This window comes from Moschus berezovskii, chromosome 3, assembly GCF_049115385.1.
Source record: "Moschus berezovskii isolate FMDL1 chromosome 3, NW_MosBer_1.0, whole genome shotgun sequence".
In the NCBI taxonomy this organism is placed as follows: Eukaryota; Metazoa; Chordata; class Mammalia; order Artiodactyla; family Moschidae; genus Moschus; species Moschus berezovskii.
Window position 1 is genome coordinate 112142611 of NC_142462.1, and position 25332 is coordinate 112167942.

The following is a 25332-nucleotide window of genomic DNA, read 5'->3' on the forward strand; positions in this document are numbered from 1 at the left end:
ATCATACTGTTACTTATTTTTATCTACTGTTAATACATTTGCGTATTTTTCTTTGAATTTCATTCTTTTTTGTCCTTTTTTTTTTTTTTTAGATTGCACTGGGTTTCCATTGCTGTGGCCTTTTTAGTTGCAGTTAGCAGGGGCTGTTCTTTGTTGCAGTGTGTGGGTTCTCACTGCTGTGGCTTCTCTTGTGGAGCACAGGCTCCAGGCATGCACGCTTCAGTAGTTGTGGCACACAGGCTTAGTTGCTCTGCGGCATTTGGGATCTTCTGGACCAGGGATCAAACCCGTGTCTGCTGCATTGGCAGGCAGATTTTTATCCACTGGACCACCAGAGAAGTCTGACTTTTTACTTCTCTAAGGGTAGAAATTTTATGTTACCCAGTGCTTGATATATAGGAATTCAGTGAAAGATTGATAGTAAATAAATAAGGTATTAGATAATATCAACTGTCAGAAGTTATAAATAAATATATGTAAAACTTTCTGTTATATTTTACAGGATTGGAAACTCAAATACTAAATTTCTTTATTTTAACTTCAGTAGAAAGGAGGCAGTATACAGTATTGCCATCTTAAAAGCTATTTTGACGTCTTTCAGATTTTTTTTAATTTTGTCTTTTGCTTTTTGAACAGTAGCTAAGTTTTCAGTGTGAAACCTGATTTTACTTAAGTTCAGATACATCTGAAGACATCAACAAATACATTTAATGACCCGTTATTTATCTTTTACACTAGTCAAGGTTTATGACTCCTCAGAATTATCTCAAACATGCATCAAGGGTTTCAATAAGTATAATGGTTTATATTTGAGATGGGTAATACAATTTGACAAGAGGTTTTATATATTTACATTGAATGTCAGTAAAATACAGCAGAAATTGTTATTTAAGATAAAGAATAGAGTTTGGCCAAATTTAGTGTTACTTTTATACCATGCCACAACTTAATTAGCAAATAGGTACTAGTTATCTGAGTTAAAAATAAATTCCATGTCTTCTAGTTTCTCATCAGCAAAAGAAGGAATTTACAGCATAGTACCTCAAAGGAAAAATATAGTGTTTCCATGTGATTTGCCTCATAGTTCCTCTAAATAAAGCTGATTACCATCTAAGGAAGTGCTTACGTTTCTGACTTAATTTGGGGGGGCAAGAAAGCTTTATTTTTCAAGTTCCAAACTAAAACTCATATATTTGCAGTGCTAAGTTACTATAGTGTGCCAAAAAGGATTGCTAAAATAAGAATGATCAACTCTACATCTTGGCATGGAGCCTTTAGCATGGTGACTATGAGGACACAGGGTAGTGAAGAGGGTTGGGGGACCACATAGCGGCACCCCCAGCCAAAGGCATGAAGTGGTGAGTGGGGAACACAGAGGTAGTAAGCAGAGTGTCATTTGGATTTTGGTTACATTAAACAACAGAGTATCAGTAAATGGACTAAGCAAGTAAGTAAATATATTGAGGGCAATGGCAGCCAAGTTTTGGGTTGTTTGTTTTTTCCTACTTGAGAAGATATTTAGAAATGTAGAAAAAAGAATATAGCTATAAAGATCCCTAAGATCGAGGTATAATTATGAACTCAGAGTTGAATAAAGGTCCATCTCGTCAAAGCTTTGGTTTTTCCAGTCGTCATGTATGGATGTGAGGGTTGGACCATAAAGAAGACTGGGTGCCGAAGGATTGAAGCTTTTGAACTGTGATGTTGGAAAAGACTCTTCAGAGTTCCTGGGACTGCAAGAAGATGAAACCAGTCAATTCTAAAAGAAATCAACCTTGAATATTCATTGGAAAGACTGGTGCTGAAGCTGAAACTCCAATACTTTGGCCCCCTGATGTGAAGAGCTGACTCATTAGAAAAGACTCTGATGCTGTGAAAGACTGAAGGCAGGAGGAGAAGGGGACGACAGAGGATGATATGGTTGGGTGGCATCACTGACTGAATGGCTGTGAGTTTGAACAAGCTCTGGCAGATGGTGAAGGACAGGGAAGCCCGGCGTGCTGCAGTCTTTGGGGTCACATAGAGTCAGACACAACTGAGTGATTGAACAACAGAGTTTTACGCATATACACAGAGAGAGATCTGGAAGTAATTATAGATGTATAAGTATGTATGTGTATGTATGTATGTTTGCTGTACTCAGTAGCAGTGAACCCACTGTCCTTCCAGATGTGTGTTCTAAATATCAAAGTGAGGGAAAGTGCAAGTTGTACCCAGAATATCTTGCACTGATGAAATGATAAACACTTGTCAGAAAGATCAGGATCCAGCCTAAGTGGGTCACCCTGGGCACACCCACAAATTTGAGGCTGAAACTAAATAAACAAGGAGTTACAACACATTGGATTAAGTAGCAATAAATGAGCCCATGATGAGAAAAATAGGCAAATGACAAAGAAGGGAAGAGTTTATGGTGAGAATATAAAGAAGTACACGACTGAGCGACCTCACTTTCACTTTTCACTTTCACCCATTGGAGAAGGAAATAGCAACCCACTCCAGTGTTCTTGCCTGGAGAATCCCAGGGACAGGGGAGCCTGGTGGGCTGCCGTCTATGGGGTCGCACAGAGTCGGACACGACTGAAGTGACTTAGCAGCAGCAGCAGAGAAAGAATAGTGAAAATAAAGAAGCACATTTTGTCACTGTCTTACTGAAAGTGTTGGCCACTCAGTTGTGTCCAGCTCTTTGACCCCATGGACTGTAGCCCACCAGGCTCCTCTGCCTATCCTTGGGATTTCCCAGGCAAGAATATTGGAGTGGGTTACCATTCCCTTCTCCAGGCTATCTTCCCAACTTCGGGGTTGAATCTTGGTCTTCCTCATTGCAGGCAGATTCTTTACTAGCTGATTCACCCACTGTCTTAGAGGAAATTCAAAAGGAGTTACACTGGGTACTAACGTAGTGAATAGAGCATTGGTGAGGAGTAGGGTTTTCGTATAACCCTAAAATACCTCTCTGCAAAATATTGATCAGTTATAAACAGAGTGGTGAATTTACAGTAGAGAAACTGGGCAGCAGAATGACTAGGTGATGAAGATTAGTATCAGCAATGGTTGGACAGTTTATATCCTGAGCTTCTCAATATGATGCACTAAGAAGTACACATTATCACTTGTTTGGTTTTCCTAACAAGAATACCTATACTGGAGGAAATACACTCGAACCCAGGTTGAAAGTCATCCTACTGAATGTAAAGCCTGAAATCATCAAAGACATACATGGCAGGGAAAGACTGAATGCAACCTATATTCCTAGGGAGCATCCTGAAAAGAGTCACCATGGGAACAGTTGGCATTAGAAAAAGTCTCTGGATTGAGTGGTCGTGTTGCAACAGAGTTGCTTTCTGAATTTGTACTTTGTTGCTTCTGCTAGAGGCTCTTTGATTTAGAATATAGTCACTGAAGTGTTTAGAGGAGACAGAACCGACTGTCTTCAGCTTGCTATCAGAAGGTTGGTAAAAAGACTGGTAATAGTAGTGTGTGTGCACAGGAATCCCTGAGTGGGCCCTGAAATGAATGTGCTTATTAACAGCTGGGAAATCTGAGTGAAGGGTTATTGTTACTTTCTCCAGTTTTAAAATTACTTCAAAATAAATTATTCAATTTTATAAAATGATAAACATAAGGAATTTATAAAGGAAAAATTTGGGGCATCATTCTTTTGATTAGCATTTTATTAGAATGTTTTATAGTGAGAATTGCTAAGATGCAAAGAATTAAGGAAGCAAGAAAAACTTAGGGAAAAGAGCATTGTGTTGAGTGCTGTTCACCAAACACTGTGCCATGTACTCTACATTGTCCCAGAATAAATGTTTTTTACTCAGAATTTAGTATAGCTATTTGAGATTATTTAGCAATTAAAGGAGGCAAACTTATTTATTCAACATTTATTGAATGCCTGTTTTTTATTTAAGGCAGCATTCTAAATACTAAGGGAACAGAAAACAAAGCAAAATATCTGCCCTTAAAAAGCTGCATTTTAGTGAAAAGAGATAGACAATACCAAAACAAGTGAAATATATAGATCATTGCATGGTGTTGAGTGCTGTAGGGAAAACAGTAAATTACGGGAAGAATCTGGGAGCATTGGGGTAGGATTGTGGTACCTAAAGAGGGTGATATTTGAGCAAACACCTGAAGAAGGTGACAAAGCAAGCCAGGCACATACTCGCAGAGAGTATTCAGGTAGAGCTCAGGTACAGAGAGCAAGCGGGAGACTGAGATGGGAGTTGCTCGTGACATGGACAACAAGGAGACCTAAGAGGAACACAGTGAGTGAGCACGCAGCAGAGTGAGTAAGTCCTGAGACACAGATTTGAGCTGTATAAATGATGAGACTAGATGAGGTCTCTAAAAAGTATGTAGGTGGATGAGGAGAGAGAGCAGTTGCAAGGCTCCCCGGTGTGGGAGAGGAGGAAGAACCAACACTGGAGACTGAGCTGTGACACAGTGACCTTAAAAAGTAGCAGCCGGTGAAATGAGGGGAAAACCATGAGATAGTTTGCTAGAAGCCAAATGAAGAAACTGCTTTGCTTCCATGAGGGCCAAGTGATCACCTGTGTGAAAAGCTACTGAAAGCCTGCGGGGAGAAAATTGCTGAGCAGTGTCTTTGAATAGGCAAGAGTGTTGGGCCCTGAAACTCCAATACTTTGGCCACCTCATGCGACGAGTTGACTCACTGGAAAAGACTCTGATGCTAGGAGGGATTGGGGGTAGGAGGAGACGGGGATGACAGAGAATGAGATGGCTGGATGGCATTACCGACTTGATGGACATGAGTTTGAGTGAACTCCGGGAGTTGGTGATGGACAGGGAGGCCTGGCGTGCTGTGGTTCATGGGGTCGCAAAGAGCCAGACACGACTGAGCAACCGAACTGAACTGAACTGAATGGCTTCCCTGGTGGCTCAGATGGTAATGAATCTGCCTGCAATGTAGGAAACCCAGGTTCAATCCCTGAGCCGGAAATCCCCTGGAGAAGGAAATGGCGACCCACTCCAGTTTTCTTGCCTGGGAAATTCCACGGACAGAGGAGCCTGGTGGGCTACAGTCCATGGGGTTGCAGACAGTTGGACACGAATGAGCAACTAAACTTGCACTTGCATGAGTGTGTGACTCACCCACTGGGACAGGAGGGATCACTAGTACTGGTAGGTGGTGGAAGTTTGTGGAAGTCTCTGATCGATCCTGTTTTTTTTCAGGAGATGCTGGAGGTTTAGTAAGAGATTGTCATTTGAAATAGTCATTTAGGAGAGTACGGATGTGAAGGACCAGAGGAATGTCATGTGATAGCCTGTCAACCTTAGTAAATAAATAGGCTGTGTTTTTGAAGTCCAGTCAGTCCCTTTACCAGTCCAATTACAGTCATTAGAAAAGATTTAACCAGTATTGTTTGTTGGTTGTTGTTTCAGAGAAAGGTTGAGGAGAAGGGAGTGTGTGTAATTTGACATGTGAGAGAAAGGTGTTGAGGATATATGCAAGGAAATGATTATGAGGATTACTCCTGGGATTTAAGCTGGATAAGGAGAAATTGATGGATAGTGTTGGACATGACTGAGCGACTAACACTTCACTTCAGAGGCATATTGTAAGATTGGGAGGTAAAGTCAAAGGACAGGAAAAATTTTAAGAGCATAAGTTTATAGGACCTTTAGGGTTTGTAGGATTATTGGGATCTGGGCACTAGAGGGAACAATCTGGAAAGAAAGGTCATCTAATTGTATATTAAAATCGTCCAGAATTTGTTGTTCAGTTGCTAGGTCATGTCTGACTATTTGTGACCCCATGGACTGCAGTACACCAGATTTCTGTGACCTTCACTATCTCACAGTTTGCTCTAACTCGTGTCCATTGATCGTGATACCATGCAAGTAGCTCATCTTCTGTTGCCCCCTTCCTGCCCTCAGTCTTTCCCAGCATCAGGGTCTGTTCCAGTGAGTTGGCTCTTCTCTTCAGGTGGCCAGAGTATTGGAGCTTCAGCTTCAGCATCAGTCCTTCCAATGAATATTCAGGGTTGATTTCCTTTAGGATTGACTGGTTTTAATCTTCTTGCAGTCTGAGTTACTCTCAAGAGTCTTCTCCAGCACCGTTGTTCAGAAGTATCAGTTCTTCGGTGCTCAGCCTTCTTTATGGTCCAATTCTCACATCCATACTTGACTACTGGAAAAACCGTAACTTGGACTATATGGACCTTTGTCGGCAAAGTGACATCTCTGTTTTTTAATGTGTGATCTAGGTTTGTCATAGCTATTCTTCCAAGGAGCAAGCGTCTTTTAATTTCATGCCTGCAGTCACTGTCCACAGTGATTTTGGAGACAAGAAAATAAAGTCTGCCACCATTTCCACTTTTTCCTCTTCTATTTGCCATGAAGTAATGGGACCAAATGCCATGATCATAGTTTTTTGAATGTTGAGTTTTAAGCCAGCTTTTTCACTCTTTCACTTTCATCAAGAGGCTCTTTAGTTCCTCTTCACTTTCTGCCGTGAGAGTAGTAGTATCTGCATATCTGAAGTTGTTGATATTTTTCCTAGCAGTCTTGATTCAAACTTGTGATTGCTCATGATGTACTCTGCATAGAAGTTAAATAAGCAGGGTGACAATATACAGCCTTGATGTACTCTTTTCCCAATTTTGAACCAGTTGGTTGTTCCATGACTGGAACTATAGTCAGTTGGAACTATAGCTTCTTATCCTGCATACAGGTTTCTCAGGAGAAGTGTAAGGTGGTCTGGTATTCCCATCTCCTTAAGAATTTTCCACAGTTCAAAGACTAGTAGAGTCAGTGAAGCAGCAGTAGATGTTATTTTTGGAATTCCCTTGCTTTTTTTTATGATCCAGCAGATGTTGGCAATTTGACCTCTGCTTCCTCTGCCTTTTCTAAATCCAGTGTGTACATCTGGAAGTTCTCAGTTCATATACTGTTGAAGTCTAGCTTGAAGGATTTTGAGCGTTACCTTGCTAGCATGTGAAATGAGTGCAGTTGTCTGGTAGTTTGAACATTCTTTGGCATTGCCTTTCTTTGCTATTGGAACGAAAACTGAGCTTTTCCATTCTGTGGCCCTTCTAGGATTATGGCAGGAATAATATTGGAGATGGTGATCATGAGCCAAGAGTGAACTCTTCAAAGACTGAGAGAGAATGACTGAGCATTCACTGAGGACTGCAGTGTGGAGGGGGGTGGGAGGTGGTGTGATGACTGAGATTCACAGCACAGGAGCAAAAAGAGCCATCCGACTACCAGGCCTGGTTAAGGCTGTACTTAATGTCCTGAGCAGAGATTCATTTGTATTTTCTGTAACCCATTAGCCCCTTAATCTCAACTCTGAATCCTTCTTTGAAAGAGTAAGTAAAATAAAAGCAGAATGTGATTTTACTTTACAAATATATGGTTGGTGCATCTGTGAAACTTCTGTAATTCAGTCAACTAACTTTAACCTATCACTTTAGGATAGGTTTGTTTTGTGTTCAACAGTAAAACTGAATTGTACTTAAACTTCTAATGCATTTTTGAAGGAAAACTGTGTTGTTTGTCCACTTTTTATAACTTACATATGAACACTTGTTTTGTGTTGGCATATATGTGATACAGAGAGCATTTTTTATGTATTTGTTGGGAACTTGATTAATAAAAACTTGGATGCTTAGTTGTCTTTCTGCTTTCTTCTAGATTACGTACCGGTTACGGCACCTTCTTCGAGCAAGGTGTGATGCTTCCCCAGTGACCAACAATACCATCCAGTTTCACTGTGATCCTAGTTTCTGGGCTCAAAATATAATCAATTTAGGTAGGCTGTTATGTAGATTTTCTAAAAGTGCCATTTGTTTCTGGAACTCTTAAATGATTATGAGATTGTTGAAAATGTATTCCCTTCTACCCCCTAAATATTTTTATTATCTTGTTTTAAAGACATGGATTTTTCCTGGTATTTCATTAGTGTGTGTATATGTGTGACACATGCATTAATATAAACACACATATAAATATGTGGGTGATAGGAAACATCCTTTTATTGACTCACTGAGTGGCTAGACTTCTGGATTTAGGAGTTGTTTTTCTTCCTCAAGCAAGTATAATCTTGCTTGTACTGTTAGTGACATATTTATCAGAATAGTTGTTAAAACTCTTGACTTGTGTCTGCCATTAATATAGTACTTTTTAGAATGTTTTCTGTTAAAACAGCATTTCTCATACAATTATTGGCTTGCTTACTCTTGAGACCCAGTTGTCAGTTATTAATGGTTTATTTATTTGCTTTTTTTTGGTAGGGAGGAATTCGCTCTCTGTTTTGTTTTTGTTTTTCCTTTTATGTAATAATTAAAATACTTTTTAACCTCTTAATTGAAGTGTATCATGCATATAGATAACTGCCCAAATTTGAAGTACTGGAGCCTACTGAGCTATCAAAAAGGGGGACTATTGGTATCATTTGGTAGCATCACATATCCTTGCCGGAGAAGGCAATGGCAAGCCACTCCAGTACTCTTGCCTGGAAAATCCCATGGACAGAGGAGCCTGGTAGGCTGCAGTCCATGGGGTCGCTATGAGTCAGACATGACTGAGCAACTTCACTTTCACTTTTCACTTTCACACATTGGAGAAGGAAATGGCAACCCACTCCAGTGTTCTTGCCTGGAGAATCCCAGGGACGGGGGAGCCTGGTGGGCTGCTGTCTGTGGGGTCACACAGAGTCGGACATGACTGAAGTGACTTAGCAGCAGCAGCAGCATATCCTTGCAGGCAGTCCTTGTTACATTATGTACTAGTAAAAAAAGTCTTCAATTTTTGCCTCCTTTCTTAATTTCTCACAGGGAAATTATAGAAACAAAAATAAGAATTTCACATACATTCTTCAGTTAACCACCTTTTGGCAGTTTTGGGGCTCATTGACTTTGTTTCAAAATCATCAAATAGGGTTGCTCTCTCATTCTCTAAGCTAGATTCTGGGTAAGTAAGAACTGGCTGGAAAGAGAGCCAGTGCTCTCAGAACACTCCAAGAAAGGAAGAAATAGGCTTACATAAATCTCATCCATACATGAGAACAGAAAGAATGGTAAAGGTGACCCTTTGAAGAAATGATAAGGTGACTCCTCAGCACAGTTTAGAAGTACATATTTATTGATTGATAACATAGCCAGCAGCTGGAATCATACATATTCTCACCTTTAGAACTAAAAAGAACATCTTAATACAAAGCATGTATACAACTAACTCTTACCCTACTCTACCCTCCACCACATATGTAGCTATACAGAGAATCTATCACAGTTTTATATCCACAGAAAGTCATGTTGACTTATATATACTTATAAGCATGTCACTTAAAACATAGTCCACATGATGTAGACATAGGTAAAATTAAGAAAATATGTAACTGTACACACATAAGTGAATATAGTTTAGGTAAATCTGAATCAGCAAAAACAAAAACTCTTATTTGTGAGGAATTTGTAAGACAGTATGGTGATGGACAGGGAGGCCTGGCGTGCTGTGATTCATGGGGTCGCAGAGAGTCAGACACGACTGAGCGACTGAACTGAACTGAACTGATCCTTTACTGTAGGACTTTTCAGAGCTGTCGTATATAGCTCTATAAATTGTCATTTAAAGTGAGATTGACATTTTAAATCTTCTAAGAAGGATACAACTTTCCCAAACTTGTTTGTTTATGGCTTCTGAGAAATATGTTATAGAAGAGTACAAGGGAAAAGTAATGTCTTAGACGAATATTCAGTTTAGTGTCTCTGTGACTTTGGATGAGTTGTTTGGTCTCTCTAAACCTTAGATCCCTTATCTGTATGAATGACTTTAACAATATACATAGATCTTCTGTCACGGTACCTAATACGGAGTAAGTATTTAGTGAATGATAACCATATTTTTAAGGATGCATATGCTTAGTAAATCAGGAACTTTTAACTGAGTCTCTGCTATTGAAGAAATCAAGCTTTCCCCTACTCTTGGACCAGACCTGTGAGAGAGAGGTACCTTTAATCTCTTTTTTAATAGTGCAGTTATAAAGCACGGTGTTCGCCATCAGAGAAGTAACATAGTTTGCACCATGAAGGTGTAAAGAACTAGCTGCTATTGTCATTCAGTTGCTAAGTCAGAGAGAGATAACTGAATCAGAAATACTCTGTGGTATTGTCCTCACATCCAGTGTCAGGTTTGTGTGTTTTGTTTTGATTATACAACAGCAGTTCTCGCAGTGTAGTCTGAAGCTCCTTAAGGTGATAATAGGTCTCCCTTTTCCAAGTACATACCCATATGTGACGGGGTTTTCTGCATGTATTTCTATTTAAACAATATATTAGATAATGCAGAAACAGTTATGAGAGTTCAGCTATTAAGCCAGACATTTAAAAAGATGTTTTTTTGAAAATAAAAATAAGGGTTTTTGTGTGTGTGTGTGTGTGTGTTTTCATAAAAATCTGAGTTGTCACTTTTAAATGAATTAGTATGGAAAAATGTTTTTTAATTCTCTATTCTAGTTTTGAATATGGTAGATTTTGTTTGATAAACCCTACATAAACAGAAACTCTTTGGAGTTTCTATCTTTAAGCGTGTAAAGTGTTCCTAAGACAAAAAGAATTTCCTTGGAAATCCTGAAAATGAGCAAAGATAGCCTTTTACAAAATATGGTGTGTTACTATCAGAAAATCTTTAGTACTTAACTTTTTCTCTTTGATTAGGTTCTTTAGTAATTGAAGATAAAGAGAGTCAACCACAAATGCCTAAGCAGAATCCTGTCGTGGAACAGAATTCACAGCCACCAGGTGGTTTATCTTCAAACCAGTTATCCAAGTTTCCAACCCAGATCAGCCTAGCTCAGTTACGACTCCAGCATATGCAGCAACAGGTAATGGCTCAGAGGCAACAGGTGCAACGGAGGCCAGCACCTGTGGGTTTACCAAACCCTAGAATGCAGGGGCCCATCCAGCAACCTTCCATCTCTCACCAGGTAAATTTGGAAGCAGGCCTGTCCTAACTTAGATAATTATAGTACAGTTGTATTCAGCAGCTCCTAAAACAAGGTGTCCTTCCTCCATGATTTAAATATATGAATTTATAAAAATTTGTCGCATCAAGGGTCCCTTCTAGTTCTTAGCCCTTCTGAAAAAGAAATTAATGGTTTATTCAGCTGGGACATGTATTCTCATCTGCTCTTTGTCATCTTTCTAACAGAGGATAAATGATTGCATTCCTGAATAACCCATGCATATGATTGACGGGAAAGTTATGTATCTGTAACTCATAATTGTTCCATTAGTGCTTCAGGATGACTGATGCTTCAGGTGTCTGTCCTCTGTGAAGATGCAGCATTTAGAAAACCCCCTGCATCTGGAAACTAGGACAGAATGAAAGGTTAAGGGTGTGGTTTGTTAGAAGTCTGCCTTTTTCAGACTTTATTTCTGAGCAAATGTTCCATTCACCATTCTTTTTTTTTTTTTTTTTCAGTTTTGTCATCTTTGTATTATTTCTTAATTAATAACAAAGATTTCAATCACTGGTGGAGAAATGGGAAAAGCATGTGTTTATTTTCTACTTAGCCCTCTAAAGGGTTTGAAGAACATATGCATGTAAATTCTACTTGTGATGTAGAGTGGGTGGAAGAGTCTACACATGTTTTCATATAGTCATAAACTCAACAGTACTAACAATACAGTAACAAGTTCAGAGCATGAATCAAAACCATGATCCTGTGGATTAATTACCGTACATTAGTTAAGAACAGTTGCAATATTAGACAGTATACATTTCTGCTGTTCTTATAGAAGAAGCTTCTATCCACTCCATTTAGAGCAAGTCTTTTTTTTTCCCCCATGCAGCATTCTTATTTTAATTCACAAAAACTGTCTCGTTATTTTCAGTTCCTTTTATTTATTAATTTATACTCCCTGTTTCTCAGAATTTGAACTGATTTACAGCAAGTGACTCAAATGAAATGGCACAAGGATTAATAAGTATTAGTAATGTTCAAAGCATGCAGAACTAGACTAAGAATTCTCATTATGCTTGAGAACAGAACTTAGCTCAGTTTTTGATCAACCAAACAAAAGAATCAGGAATAATGTCTATTACATGATTAAAAAGAAACATGTCATTAGAGGAGAAATTTTTTACTAGTGTTTTTCTAGCACTAATAGGAATGCATACATAATGCAGTTCTTTTATGAAAAAGCAATTAAATGACATAATAGCATGTTTTCGTAGCAGTTATACAAGACAGATGAACTTCATAGGAGACTTGCTTCAACCCTGAATAAGACTTATGGGCCTATGTGAATCCTGATTATGTTAAATTGCTTCTGTGTGTGAGGCCGAGGTGATTTTATTTGTGATTTATGGCTGTCTAGTAATTTGTTTAAGAAGATATGTCAAATCCAAGAGAATATTAATTAGTATGATCAGTTGATTACTGCTCTCGAACTTTGTTTTAACCCAGGTTTTTAAAGGAAGTAAATAGCAAGCAGTTTGAGAGGTATTTGTTTGGTGAGTGTTCTGTGGGAGAAGACGTGTGCACTTTCGATCCCAGGAGTGCCACTGGCAGAGTTGAAATTTTGTTAACAGAATGGAGGAATTCTTTTGTCACTGCCCCCAGACTGCAGAGTAGCGTATTGCAGATAGACTGCAGAGCACCCAAATTGTTTTGGACATATATTTGATGAGGAAAAGAGAGAAAATACTTACTTACTGAGTGACTAGTGCTAAGCATTTACATGATTAATATTTATCTTAAGTATCTGAAAGATGGTAAAGTGATTTTTATTACTTTATTAACCTGAAACAGGATAAATCCATCATTTGCATTAATTCCCTTTTCATTAAAAAGTGAGGAACTGAGGCAGTTACTAGATTCTGTGTGACTCAGTCACATTCTCAGAAACAGCTATTTATAGAAGCAGTAACCAAACAGAAGTGACCTTCATAGAGCCTTTAGCCTCCTTATCTCAGAAATTTATGTTTGATCTTATTATTTCTTTCTGTGGTGTACTGCTGTATGATATATATATATATATAGTACGATCTTTATTATACAGCCTAATTTTCCCACTTATCAACACATTTGACCCTTGAACAATTAATTCAGGGGTTAGGAGCACTGACCCTCCATATAGTTGAAAATCCACATATGACTTACAGTCAGCCACCCCCCGCCACCCACCATGGTTCCTCCACATCCACTGCTCTGCATCTGAGGATTCAACTAAACACAGATTGTGTGGTACTGAAGTATTCACTATTGGAAGAAATCCTTGTCTAAGTGGACCTGCACAGTCTAAACCCGTGTTGATAAGAATGTCAGCTATAATTTTCTCATCCTTACATCATTAGTTCGCACACTGCTCTTTTTCTGTCTCCTCTCAGTGACCCCTGAACCCTCTTCCTAGTACTCTCATCTCTCATTTTTATATTCTACCAAATATCTGCTCCTACGTTGTTCACTCATCAGTTTCTTCCCTCTTCTTTAAACTTTTGCACTGCCCTGCTTACCTGCTTTCTTGGTTCTCTAGCAGTTTATTTGCATGTGCATCTGGTAAAATATCTGTCCGTAGACCGGTGTATATGTGTGCCTCTTTGTCATACTCTACCTCTGGCCTGAAGACACAGGTCAATTTAAAGGCCTGCTTTAAAAATCGCTTACACAGGAGTTCCCTGTTTCTTCTTTCTCTGAAAGTAGCCATGTAATCTGAGTAATTAAAGAGCCGGGTGATACAGAGATAGACTACATAGTTATATGACTGTGTGGTACAAACTGATAAACACTCTGCATCTCTTTACTGAGTGGTGTCCAGTATACTCTGTCGTACTGCAGTGGACAGCTCAAAGTTTGTTAAATCTGAGTGTTATTGTATACCTAATGGTTCTCACTCCTGGGCCAGATTTACTGTTCTGCAGAGATACTCTCATTTATATGTATATATTAATTTTCCTAAACAGTGAGTAGATGTTAGAAGGACTCTGCTATCCTTCATGGTTATACTGACCTAGAATAAAATTACCACCTATAATTTAAAAAGTATTTACAGTGAGGGTGAGGATAATGATGAATATATGTCACTTTACTTAAGCTCTCAATTATTTCTCTATTCTCTCCCTTTTTTCCTTCTTGCAAGTTCCGTTCCGTTCCGTTCTGTCGCTCAGTCGTGTCCGACTCTTTGCGACCCCGTGGACTGTAGCCTACCAGGCTTCTCCGTCCATGGGATTCTCCAGGCAAGAATACTGGCGTGAATTCCATTTAATTAAAATAGCGCTGGTTTTGCTATTTCTTTTGTGTTCATAACCAGCTTCTAGTCCTGTTCTTTCAAGTTACTTTTCCTGTCATGGGGTTCTTAGAAATTAACGCAGTCAACGATAACAGTTTAGGAGAGGAGATAAAAATCAATCACCTTAGATCTTTCTACACTGGGATTCCTTGGTGGGAGAGTGGACATCCAGTTCCACACTGATTTCTCACAGGAGTATAGTACTCTGGCATCAAATGTCACTTCTTTTTTTTTTTTTCTCTGAATGTCATTTCTTGACTGAATCAATATATAAATCCCAGTCAGGGCAGGAGTAGGCAAAACTTTGAACTGCTTTTGTTCTCCCTTAAGGATCATTTTGAGTGCTTTTCCACTTTTTAAAAAATAGTCCTTTGGATGAATTTAGAAGTTTCCCACTATACTTCCCCAATTATTTTTTGTTTGTGTTTCTGTGATATAAAACCCTTCAAGTGAAAAACTTTAATAGAAGAATCAAAAAATTGCTATGGCTTCAGGCTCCTGTAAAATTTTGGCATTTTCTCTTTTTCTCATATTTTTCTGTTCTTCATCCACAGAATTTCCTTTAATCTTGAAATAGTATCTAAGTCTACTTTTCATTAGGTCTGTAATTGCTGGTCACTCTTGTAAGTTACTAAGTGTGAACCCAGTGCCAACTAATTTGCAGGAGAGGAGAAGAAGACATTTACCCAGGAAAGGAGATAAATTCCAAAAATGAAGAAGGAAAAGAACAAAAAGAGGGCAGGGCTATACTTTATAGCTGTCTGCCTTAAGATGCTGCTACTTCAGCTTTATAAATTCATTTATATGGGGGTTAATAGTTCCCTTTCTGAGACATTCTGGTCATATACAGTTAAGATAGCCTGAAAATAAGTATTTACTTTGCAATATTTTGCCAACCTTAGAATTGGATAGTCAAGGTGAGACTGCAATGTAAGGTTTCCTTTTTTGTGGAACACTGGTGTCAATTTCTAAGGATAGCATTTGTCCTGTAATCAACCAATTCTGTCCTTGAAGGGTTTCCTTTCAAAATCTGTTTTAGAGAAACTCATCCTCTAAACTAATTAGTACCTCAACCCCCAGTTAAACACCAGAACATGTTTGACTAATAAAATGGCAGACTAGTGTTGGATTAAAACCATAGTGCTGCCTTTAATGAGTTGTGTGACTTTTTTCTGGTTATCCCAGCTTTTTAATGTTTAGTGTCCTGATTTGTAAAATGGCAGGGGTAGGGGAGAAATAAAGAGCCTCTTGGTGAAAGTGAAAGAGGAGAGTGAAAAAGTTGGCTTAAACCTCAACATTCAGAAAACTGAGATCATGGCATCTGGTCCCATCACTTCATGGGAAATAGATGGGGAAACAGTGGAAACGGTGACAGACTTTATTTTTTGGGGCTCCAAAATCACTGCAGATGGTGACTGCAGCCATGAAATTAAAAGACGCTTACTCCTTGGAAGGAAAGTTATGACCAACCTAGACAACTTACTAAACAGCAGAGACTTTACTTTGCCAACAAACGTCCGTCTAGTCAAAGCTATGGTTTTTCCGGTGGTCATGTATGGATGTGAGGGTTGAGCTATAAAGAAAGCTGAGCACCAAAGAATTGATGTTTTTGAACTATGGTGTTGGAGAAGACTCTTGAGAGTCCATTGGACTGCAAGGAGATCCAACGAGTCCATCCTAAGGGAAATCAGTCCTGAACATTCATTGGAAGGACTGATGCTGAAGCTGAAACTCCAATACTTTGGCCACATGATGGAAAGAACTGACTCACTTGAAAAGACCCTGATGCTGGGAAAGATTGAAGGCGGGAGGAGAAGGGGATGACAGAGAATGAGATGGTTGGATGGCATCACTGACTCAATGGACGTGGGTTTGGGTGGACTCCAGGAATTGGTGATGAACAGGGAGGCCTGGTGTGCTGCAGTCCACAGGGTCGCAAAGAGTCGGACATGACTGAGCGACTGAACTGACTGAGGGGAGTAATAATGAGATAACATATAAAACGCCAATCGCAATGCCTGGCATGTAGTTTGATCTCAATAAGATCTAAAATTCACTCATTTTTAAATGTTGTTAATATCATATGTTTTCATTATTAATATCTGCATAGCGTATAGACCTTAGAGGTCTGCACAGACCTTAGAGCCAGAGAACTTGAGTTCAAATCTTAGCTCCATTCCTTCCTATCTTTGCTAATCTTGGACAAGTTTCCTTTTCTGTAAAACAGAGATAATCCCTGCCTCAGAGGAGGATCTTTGTGAAGATTATATGAGTTAACACATGTAAAGCATTTTAACTAGTACTCCATGTGATAACTACTCAGTAACTATCAGTAATTATTATTCTACTATCATTTTAGATTTGAAGAGGCAATTCTTTGCAGAAGATAGTCATCAGGGACTTAGAAGGATCCCAAAGACAAGTTTTCCCTATTTCCCAATGTGGTCTAGATCTAACTCTAACCCTAGAAAATCCTCTCCCAAGGGTCTTTTCCTAGTAAAACTTCTTTACTTTAAATACTTATTCACATTCTGGGCGGCTGTCCCCTCCCCCCATACCGTTATTGCAATGTTAATAAATGATTCATCTGTGGCAAAATTGTTTTCTTTCTATAAAAGTTACAAAATAGAGTTCTCTGTAATTCCTCTTTCAGGAGCTGATTGCCACTGAATTGATACAATGTCTTTTTTCCAGCAACCTCCTCCACGTTTGATAAATTTTCAGAATCATAGCCCCAAGCCCAATGGACCAGTTCTCGCTCCTCATCATCAACAGCTAAGATACCCATCAAACCAGAATACGCCACGACAAGCAATAAAGACCAACCCCTTGCAGATGGCTTTCTTGGCTCAACAAGCCATAAAACAGGTATGTGTATTTACTTCTCCACAGGTGCTTATACTTCTCTCTGCTTCCAAATCATATTGAATTTATGGATAGAGAAATGGTGATGAAGAGCAAGAGTAAGCTGTTTTCTTTTTTTTAATAAATGTGAATTACAAAATTTATTACATACAGACCTAAAGAGACAAAGCTAGGAGAAAGGATCTTGATGCTTTGTAATTAACAAGAAAAAATCAAGCTACTTATACAAATTAAAGGCCCAGAATAATCAGTGAGTCATAGGTTTGAGTTTTTCAGTATTAATGTGTGTAGCTTTTAGGTGAGTATGGAAGTATTCTAACAAATACAGATGGCATACTTCAAAAGAGACCAATCAATGAATCTTCAGAGTGTTTCAAGGAGACTTCTTGGAAACAAACTTAGTATCACACAGTTTTAATATGAAGTATTAAACAGTATATATATATATACACACACCTGTATATAAGACTATATTGTATTCAGTATTAAACAGTATACAGTACATATACACCTAATAAAGCTTAATATTTAAGGTTATACATTAAACTTTAGAAGGTTTAATATTTATAGTCTTAATGTTTTCAGGTAAAATGTTTCTCAGGTAGTACTGTTGTAAAAAGCTAAAGTTCTCCGAGCACTTTGTCTTCTCCAAGTACTTGTGTCAGGTCTTTCCAGCTTACAACTAGCAGATTGATTTCAGTTTAATTTTTTTGCCAAGGCCAAAATAAAGAATATGATATTATTCCCCATAATTCTGTAACATTCATTTTAATCAAATGATTTTAAAGTAATATTCTAAAAGTACACATTCTGTGTCTGTGTGTTTTTATAATTACTTTGACTTTGATATAAATTTTCTAAAATTACATTTTAATTATTTTCAATAAAGATTATACCTATCTCTCTTTCATCATTAGAAATGAGTTGAATAGAGACCAAGCTACAGTTAGATCTTACATTCTGATCATTTTCCTAATACTTTTGTGGCCTTGTATAAGTTTACTGTCTTAAATCTCATTTGCCCCTACTATAAAATGAGTGCGTACCTTGAGGTTGTGCTGAGACTTAGATAGTAGTGTGTATAACAGCACCTAGCACATTCTGGGTACTCATATTTATCTACCTCATAGCTATGTAACATGGGTTTGATCCCTGATTTGGACGATCTCACATGTACTGGAGCAACTAAGCCTGTACACCACAACTATTAAGGCTGTGCCCTGGAGCCCAGGAGCCACAACTGCTGAGCCTCTGTATCTATAGAATTTTACTTGTTTGTTTATTTTTCACTGTGCTGAGTCTTCATTGCTGCTCGGACTCTTCTCTCACTGTGGAGAGAGGGCTACTGTCTAACTGCAGTGCACGGGCTTCTCATTTCAGTGGCTTCTTATTGTGGAGCACAGGCTCTAGGGCATGTGGTCTCAGCAGTTGTGGCTCCTGGGCTCTAGAGCACAGCCTTAATAGTTGTGGTGCATAAGCTTAGTTGCTCCACGGCATGTGAGATCTTCCCGAATCAGGGATCAGACCCGTGTCTCCTCCACCGGCCGGCAGATTCTTTACCACTGAGACACCAGGGAAGCTCTCTGTGTATTATTTTTAATGGGTAGACACACACTCTAAGAATATTTTTTAAAATGTTTTCTGGTCAAAAGTCTAAACATGAATGAATAAATGAACAAACTAGGAGGAAAATATAGTGGAAACATCGAAGTTTTGAGTAATTTTTTTTTAAATTTCATATACATAGAAGAAACCTGGAAAGATACACATGAACTGTAATTGTGCTTATTGTGGGGTGGGAAGGAAGATGAGAGAGTCAGGGGATGGATAGGTGTGAGGGGTAGGTGGTAGGTGGTTAAGTTGACATTCATATTCACAGAGTTTTTAACTTAGGTTTTTCAGTGGAGAATATAAGTTAGGTTTTTCAAAGTTAGAATATTTCTGTCACTGTCACTCTGTATTGTGTCATCCTTATATAAATGATACTGTGTTTGGGAGTTTTTTCCTCTGCATAGTCTTAAGATACCTCTTAGTTGCTTTTTTTCTCCCCAAGTATTTTATCATAAAATTTTCAAACTTAGTTGAGAGGGTTGTATAGGATACAGATTGCTCTATTTGCTGTCTTATTTGTTATCTGTATATCCATTTATCCATTCATCCATCAGTCAAACCTCCTTACTTTGGTAGGTTTCAAAGTAAATTTTAGACAGCAGGGTAGTTCATCTCTGTAGACTGTAGCATTCCTAGTATTAATGGGTTTATCTCAGCCTGACTTCCCTGGTGGCTCAGACAGTAAAGCGTCTGCCTACAATGCGGGAGACCTAGATTCGATCCCTGGGTCAGGAAGATCCTCTGGAGAAGGAAATGGCAACCCACTGCAATACCCTTGCCTGGAAAATCCCATGGATGGAGGAGTGTGGTAGACTACAGTCCATGGGGTTACGAAGAGTCGGACATGACTGAGCGACTTCACTTTCACTTTGTTTATCTCAGCCTGTAATAATTTTCTCAGATGTTTCTTGATGCTTAGTTGCCTGTTTGTATATAAGTAATGGGTGTTTTTTAAAAAAAAACTGAAAGCCGGGATGTGGGGCTAATGTTTAATGCTGAATTTTGCTCTTGTGTGAGGGCTGCTTGGCATGTTTATTAGAGTTACTGATGTCACTGTCTTTAGGTAATGGTTCAGTTCCCAAAAGATCTCTATTTCATGCCTGAAATGCAGGGCCTGATGCTTGTGGAAGCTCAGCATTCAGTGTGTGTATGGTTTCTTAATTTTCATTTTCAGTATAATACTTCTGCCTTCAACTGAGCCTGGTGCCCATGAGTCCAAAGATTCTGTTTTACCTCTTCTGGAAACTTAATTTCCAGTCTTCTTCTGTGGAGGTGAAGGAAGTCCTTATTATTTTGGGGTAGCTACAGTAGGAAAGGAATATAAGATTTAATCCTTAAACAGACTCTCAACAATCATCCGGTTTTTAGTTCTTTGTCGTTAGGGTCAATGTGTTGTTGTTTTTTTGTTTTTTTTTTTGTAAATTCCCTTAACTGTCATTTTAGTTTCAGGTATATCAGGTAGGGACAGAAGAAAATGTGTGTTTTCAGTTCTCCTTCTTTATTTGTAGTTGCTATGTACATGTTTATATTTCTTTTCTGATATGTATAAGCTTTCCAAGATTGGGTGCTGTGGTTTTTTGGTGTCTACTGTTGTCTTCTGGGAGAAATCAGTGCTTTTTATTATTTACATTTGGAGAGAATTACTGAAAATGATATATACCAGTGTCCTCTCCCTGTTCCATGAAAACTGTGCAGTTGAATTCAAATAGTAGAATGTGTCTTTTACTTTGTCTTGTATCTGGAACAGGGATTAGATGGACATTTTATATAACAGTCTTGCTGATAGGCACCCTTTCTTCTTCCTTCTTGCTACCACAGTGGCAGATCAGCAGTGGGCACGCGGCCCCCTCGACTGCCAACAGCACATCCTCTACTCCCTCGAGCCCCACCATTACTAGTGCAGCAGGCTATGATGCGAAGGCTTTCGGCTCACCTGTGATTGATTTGAGCTCACCGGTGGGAGGTCCCTATAATCTTCCTTCTCTTCCAGATGTAAGTATACACAAAATTTCCACTAAAGAATCTGTTTCAGAAATTTTAAGTGAACTTGAATCTGGTGAAAGGCCATGGGTATGTTGGATTATAGGCTGTGTTTTTGTGTTTGGAAGTTGTTTTTATCCTTTAGAAATACTGTAACAGCAGGAATCATAAAAAGATTAGTATTAAAACTTAAACATCCTACAGAATGTCTTTTGGGGCACTGGAGTTAATGTGTTAGTAAATGAATGATTATGGTGATTAATTATGGAACGTAAGCTAGGGAAGGAGGGAAGTGAAAACATGGAAGGAGAATTGCTGGAATGTGACTCATCAGAATAGAGTAAGGCTAACATTTAAGACATCAGAAGAGTTGGAGACAGGTTTAATAAGAGAAATGATAACATTTTACTGACAAGTGCAGTATTACCTCAGATTTCTTTTTTATTTAAATTAAATACATTTACCTCTAAACTGGTTGTCAGTATGACTTTTTAATCAGTCTGTTTTGGGACTTCCCTGCCAGTCCAGTGGTTAAGAGTCTGCAATTCCAATGCAGGGGGTGTGGGTTTGATTCATGGTCAGGGAACTACGATACCACATGCCCTGTGGCATGGCTCAAAAAAAATTTTTTTTCAAGACAGTAAATATATCATTGAAGAAACAAATCAATTACACATCAGTTGATATTTGTTTTACCTTTTTTCATCCTACAAGCTTAGGTAATCATTCATGCAAACATTAAGAACTTTTAAGAAATCTTGTAGGATTGCGAAGGAAATCCAAAATGTTATATTATTTACTTTTTCAAATTACTGAGATCAATTCATATTTCCTAAAAATTGAATCATTAACCTTACTGGAGTTACTTCATTTTTTAAATAATTGTATATAATGTAGATGGGTAAAATATATATTTTTTATTTTCATGCATAGATGATAGGAAAACTTTTGTTCATTCCTATAATTTTATTTTAGCTTTTATGATTCTTCCACAGTGTAAATAACTTTTATTACATTAAGATCTAACAAATCTAGTCAATCTAGTACTTATTGCACTCTGGCCATAAGTATTATATTGGCCAAGGTAGTGCCCAAAGAATATTAAAGGAAAATAACCCCATTTACTTCCCTCCTCCCCCAACTGAAAGAAGACCCACAGAAGGTAAAATTTCCTCTACAGCCCTCAAATACAGATGATCCTTTGTGTACCAGCCTTTCTCAACTGAGATTCCTCATCTGAACCACAGAAGAAAGAAACTGCTTTGAGGAACTGTTTGCTCAGTCCTTCCAAGGTTTGTTCATAACTAGTACCATTCTAGATGCAGAGGCAAGAAGTAAATTCACTATATACAGTCTATGCCCTTGGAATGTAAGACTTCATCTTCTCGAAGAATCTTGATTGAGAAAGGCTGGAACTATTAAGCTGGATTTTAATCACAAAGACATTCTTAGGAAACAAATGGTATATTTAAGCATTAAAAATATTTGCATCCAAAGGAGGGAGGAGAGGGTTGGATTGGGAGTTTGGGATTAGCTCATGCAAACTGGTGTATATAGAATACATAAGCAACAAGGATTAGCAACAAAGAACTGTAGCACAGGGAACTATATTCAGTATCCTGTGATAAACCATAATGGAAGAGAATATGAGTAATAATTCATATATGTATAACTGAATCACTTTTTTGTACAGTAGAAATTAGCAAAACATTATAATTCAATTATACTTCAATAAAAAATAAAATTTTAAAAATTTGAATCTGAAGTATTAAAGTCTTAGTAGAAATTTATCAGTAGTTTGACTTAGCAGTCAGTTACTTATAAATGTGTTAAAGCAAGAATCTACAGGGGATCAGGTTTTTCCTACCAAACATTAATAATGTATTTAAATGAAGTTAATGTTCTCGAAATGTGTGATGTGTGGACTTGTTTCATCTATCTAGTGCATACCAGAGCATGAGTTCTCAAAGTGTGGGCCAGGAACATGAGGGTCTGTACAACCTTTTCAGAGGCTCTGCAAGGTCATCCCTGTGTAAGACCAGATTTTCTTCATATTCTTTAGCCACAATCACACTTCTGAGCAGATCAAGAAAATATATCAGATTCCAGTTGGCTGTGATTAAGCCAGACAGTAAAGAAAGTTTTAAAATGTTAAATTGTGCTATTCGTCTCACCAAGTTTTTTTTAATTGGTACTTCTATTATCTTTAAATAAAGTTTTTAAAATAATTTTGTTTTCACTTTTAAGGAGGTAGCACACAGTACTCCTTTCTCCTGGCTCATGAGTTGTGAAATAGTGTGACCTCAGTATATTTACTACAATGAAATATTTGGAAAAAGATTCCAAGATTGTTAATAGGGAAAATATACATCAGAACTTCTCAAAAGCATATTTGCATCTACTAAAGCATGGCATCTGGTCCCATCACTTCATGGGAAATAGATGGAAAAACAGTGGAAACAGTGTCAGACTTTGTTTTTTTGGGCTCCAAAATCACTGCAGATGCTGATTGCAGCCATGAAATTAAAAGACGCTTACTCCTTGGAAGTAAAGTTATGATCAACCTTTATAATATAAAGCAGAGACATTACTTTGCCAACAAAGGTCCATCTAGTCAAGGCTATGGTTTTTCCCGTGGTCATGTATGGATGTGAGAGTTGGACTGTGAAGAAAGCTGATCGCCGAAGAATTGATGCTTTTGAACTGTGGTGTTGGAGAAGACTCTTGAGAGTCCCTTGTACTGCAAGGAGATCCAACCAGTCCATTCTAAGGGAGATCGATCCTGGGTCTTCATTGGAAGGATTGATGCTAAAGCTGAAACTGCAATACTTTGGCCACCTCATGCGACAAGTTGACTCACTGGAAAAGACTCTGATGCTGGGAAGGGTTGGGGTGGGAGGAGAAGGGGACAACCGAGAATGAGATGGCTGGATGGCATCACCGACTCTGTGGACATGAGTTTGAGTGAACTCCGGGATTTGGTGATGGACAGGGAGGCCTGGCGTGCTGTGATTCATGGGGTCACGGAGAGTCGGACACGACTGAGCGACTGAACTGAACTGAACTGAAAGTTTTCTTATAAATTTAAAGTAGCTTTTAACTTGCCGAGTCAGAATGCCATGAAATAATTTCTTTTCTTACCAGATTGACTGTTCAAGTACTATTATGCTGGACAACATTGTGAGAAAAGATACTAGTACCGATCATGGCCAGCCACGACCACCCTCAAACAGAACTGTCCAGTCACCGAATTCATCAGTGCCATCTCCAGGCCTTGCAGGTAAAGCGGACTTGTAAAAATTTTACTAGTTTTTTTCAGTTTTTACTTATAATAAAAAGATCGCCCTCCACCTTCCCTTTTTCTCTTGGATGATTAAAATGGATCTGTGTTTTAGGTAATCTTTGAAATTAGTGTACTTTCAAAATGGGAAGCAAAGGTTAAGCCTCTCTACATTTTCAGTTTTAACAGAACTTAGACACACCATAGCACACACTCCTAGGAGGAAGCTGTTATTTTGCTTTCTCTTTTAGATAAGTTGCCTATAGTATTGTCTCTTTTTGTATAGCATTTGCCTAGAGTTAAAATGTCTTATTAACAATCACTTTTTGTTGATTGCTCCTACCCTGGTTTGGTGTTTGTGTTTTAAGAATTTTGGACAGAACTACTTATTTCCTCCAAGAGAGAAGCCCTCTGACTAATACTGCTACTCCCAGAGACCTTGGCAAATTAGATGCCTTAGACCAAATAAGGAAAGAGGAGACTCTTACGCCATTCACTAGTCCCACATAATAAAGCAGTTTTAGAATTTTAAGAGAGGAGAGTGAAAAGGTTGGCTTGAAGCTCAACATTCAGAAAACGAAGATCATGGCATCTGGTCCCATCACTTCATGGGAAATAGATGGAAAAACAGTGGAAGCAGTGTCAGACTTTATTTTTGGGGGCTCCAAAATCACTGCAGATGCTGATTGCAGCCATGAAATTAAAAGACGCTTACTCCTTGGAAGGAAAGTTATGACCAACCTTGATAGCATATTAAAAAGCAGAGACATTACTTTGCCAACCAAGGTCCGTCTAGTCAAGGCTATGGTTTTTCCCGTGGTCATGTATGGATGTGAGAGTTGGACTGTGAAGAAAGCTGATCGCCGAAGAATTGATGCTTTTGAACTGTGGTGCTGGAGAAGACTCTTGAGAGTCCCTTGGACCGCAAGGAGATCCAAGCAGTCCATTCTAAAGGAGATCAATCCTGGGTGTTCATTGGAAGGACTGATGCTAAAGCTGAAACTCCGATAATTTGGCCACCTCATGCAACGAGTTGACTCACTGGAAAAGACTCTGATGCTGGGAAAGGTTGGGGGCCGGAGGAGAAGGGGACGACGGAGAATGAGATGGCTGGACGGCATCACCGACTCTGTGGACATGAGTTTGAGTGAACTCTGGGAGTTGGTGATGGACAGGGAGGCCTGGCGTGCTGTGATTCATGGGGTCGCGGAGAGTCGGACATGACTGAGCGACTGAACTGAACTGATTTAAAACATAAACAAACTGAAATTGTTGACAAAAGATGGCAGAGAAACTGTTTAATTATGTAGCTGCTGCTGCTAAGTCGCTTCA

The 25332-nt window shown here is 38.6% G+C and overlaps 1 protein-coding gene across 2 annotated transcripts in view; it reads left to right on the plus strand.

Annotated features, from left to right (window-relative positions):
- TRIM24 (tripartite motif containing 24) overlaps nucleotides 1-25332 on the plus strand; it is a 117881-nt gene that overhangs the window by 73349 nt on the left and 19200 nt on the right. Inside the window, exons 8-12 of one of the 2 annotated variants that reach the window (XM_055421333.2) lie at nucleotides 7666-7783; nucleotides 10689-10855; nucleotides 16959-17132; nucleotides 20559-20732; nucleotides 23865-24000. In XM_055421333.2, the coding sequence (XP_055277308.1) occupies nucleotides 7666-7783; nucleotides 10689-10855; nucleotides 16959-17132; nucleotides 20559-20732; nucleotides 23865-24000 (769 nt within the window). Of the gene's footprint in view, nucleotides 1-7665; nucleotides 7784-10688; nucleotides 10958-16958; nucleotides 17133-20558; nucleotides 20733-23864; nucleotides 24001-25332 lie in introns of both variants that reach the window. The other variant, XM_055421332.2, reaches the window with a different exon arrangement.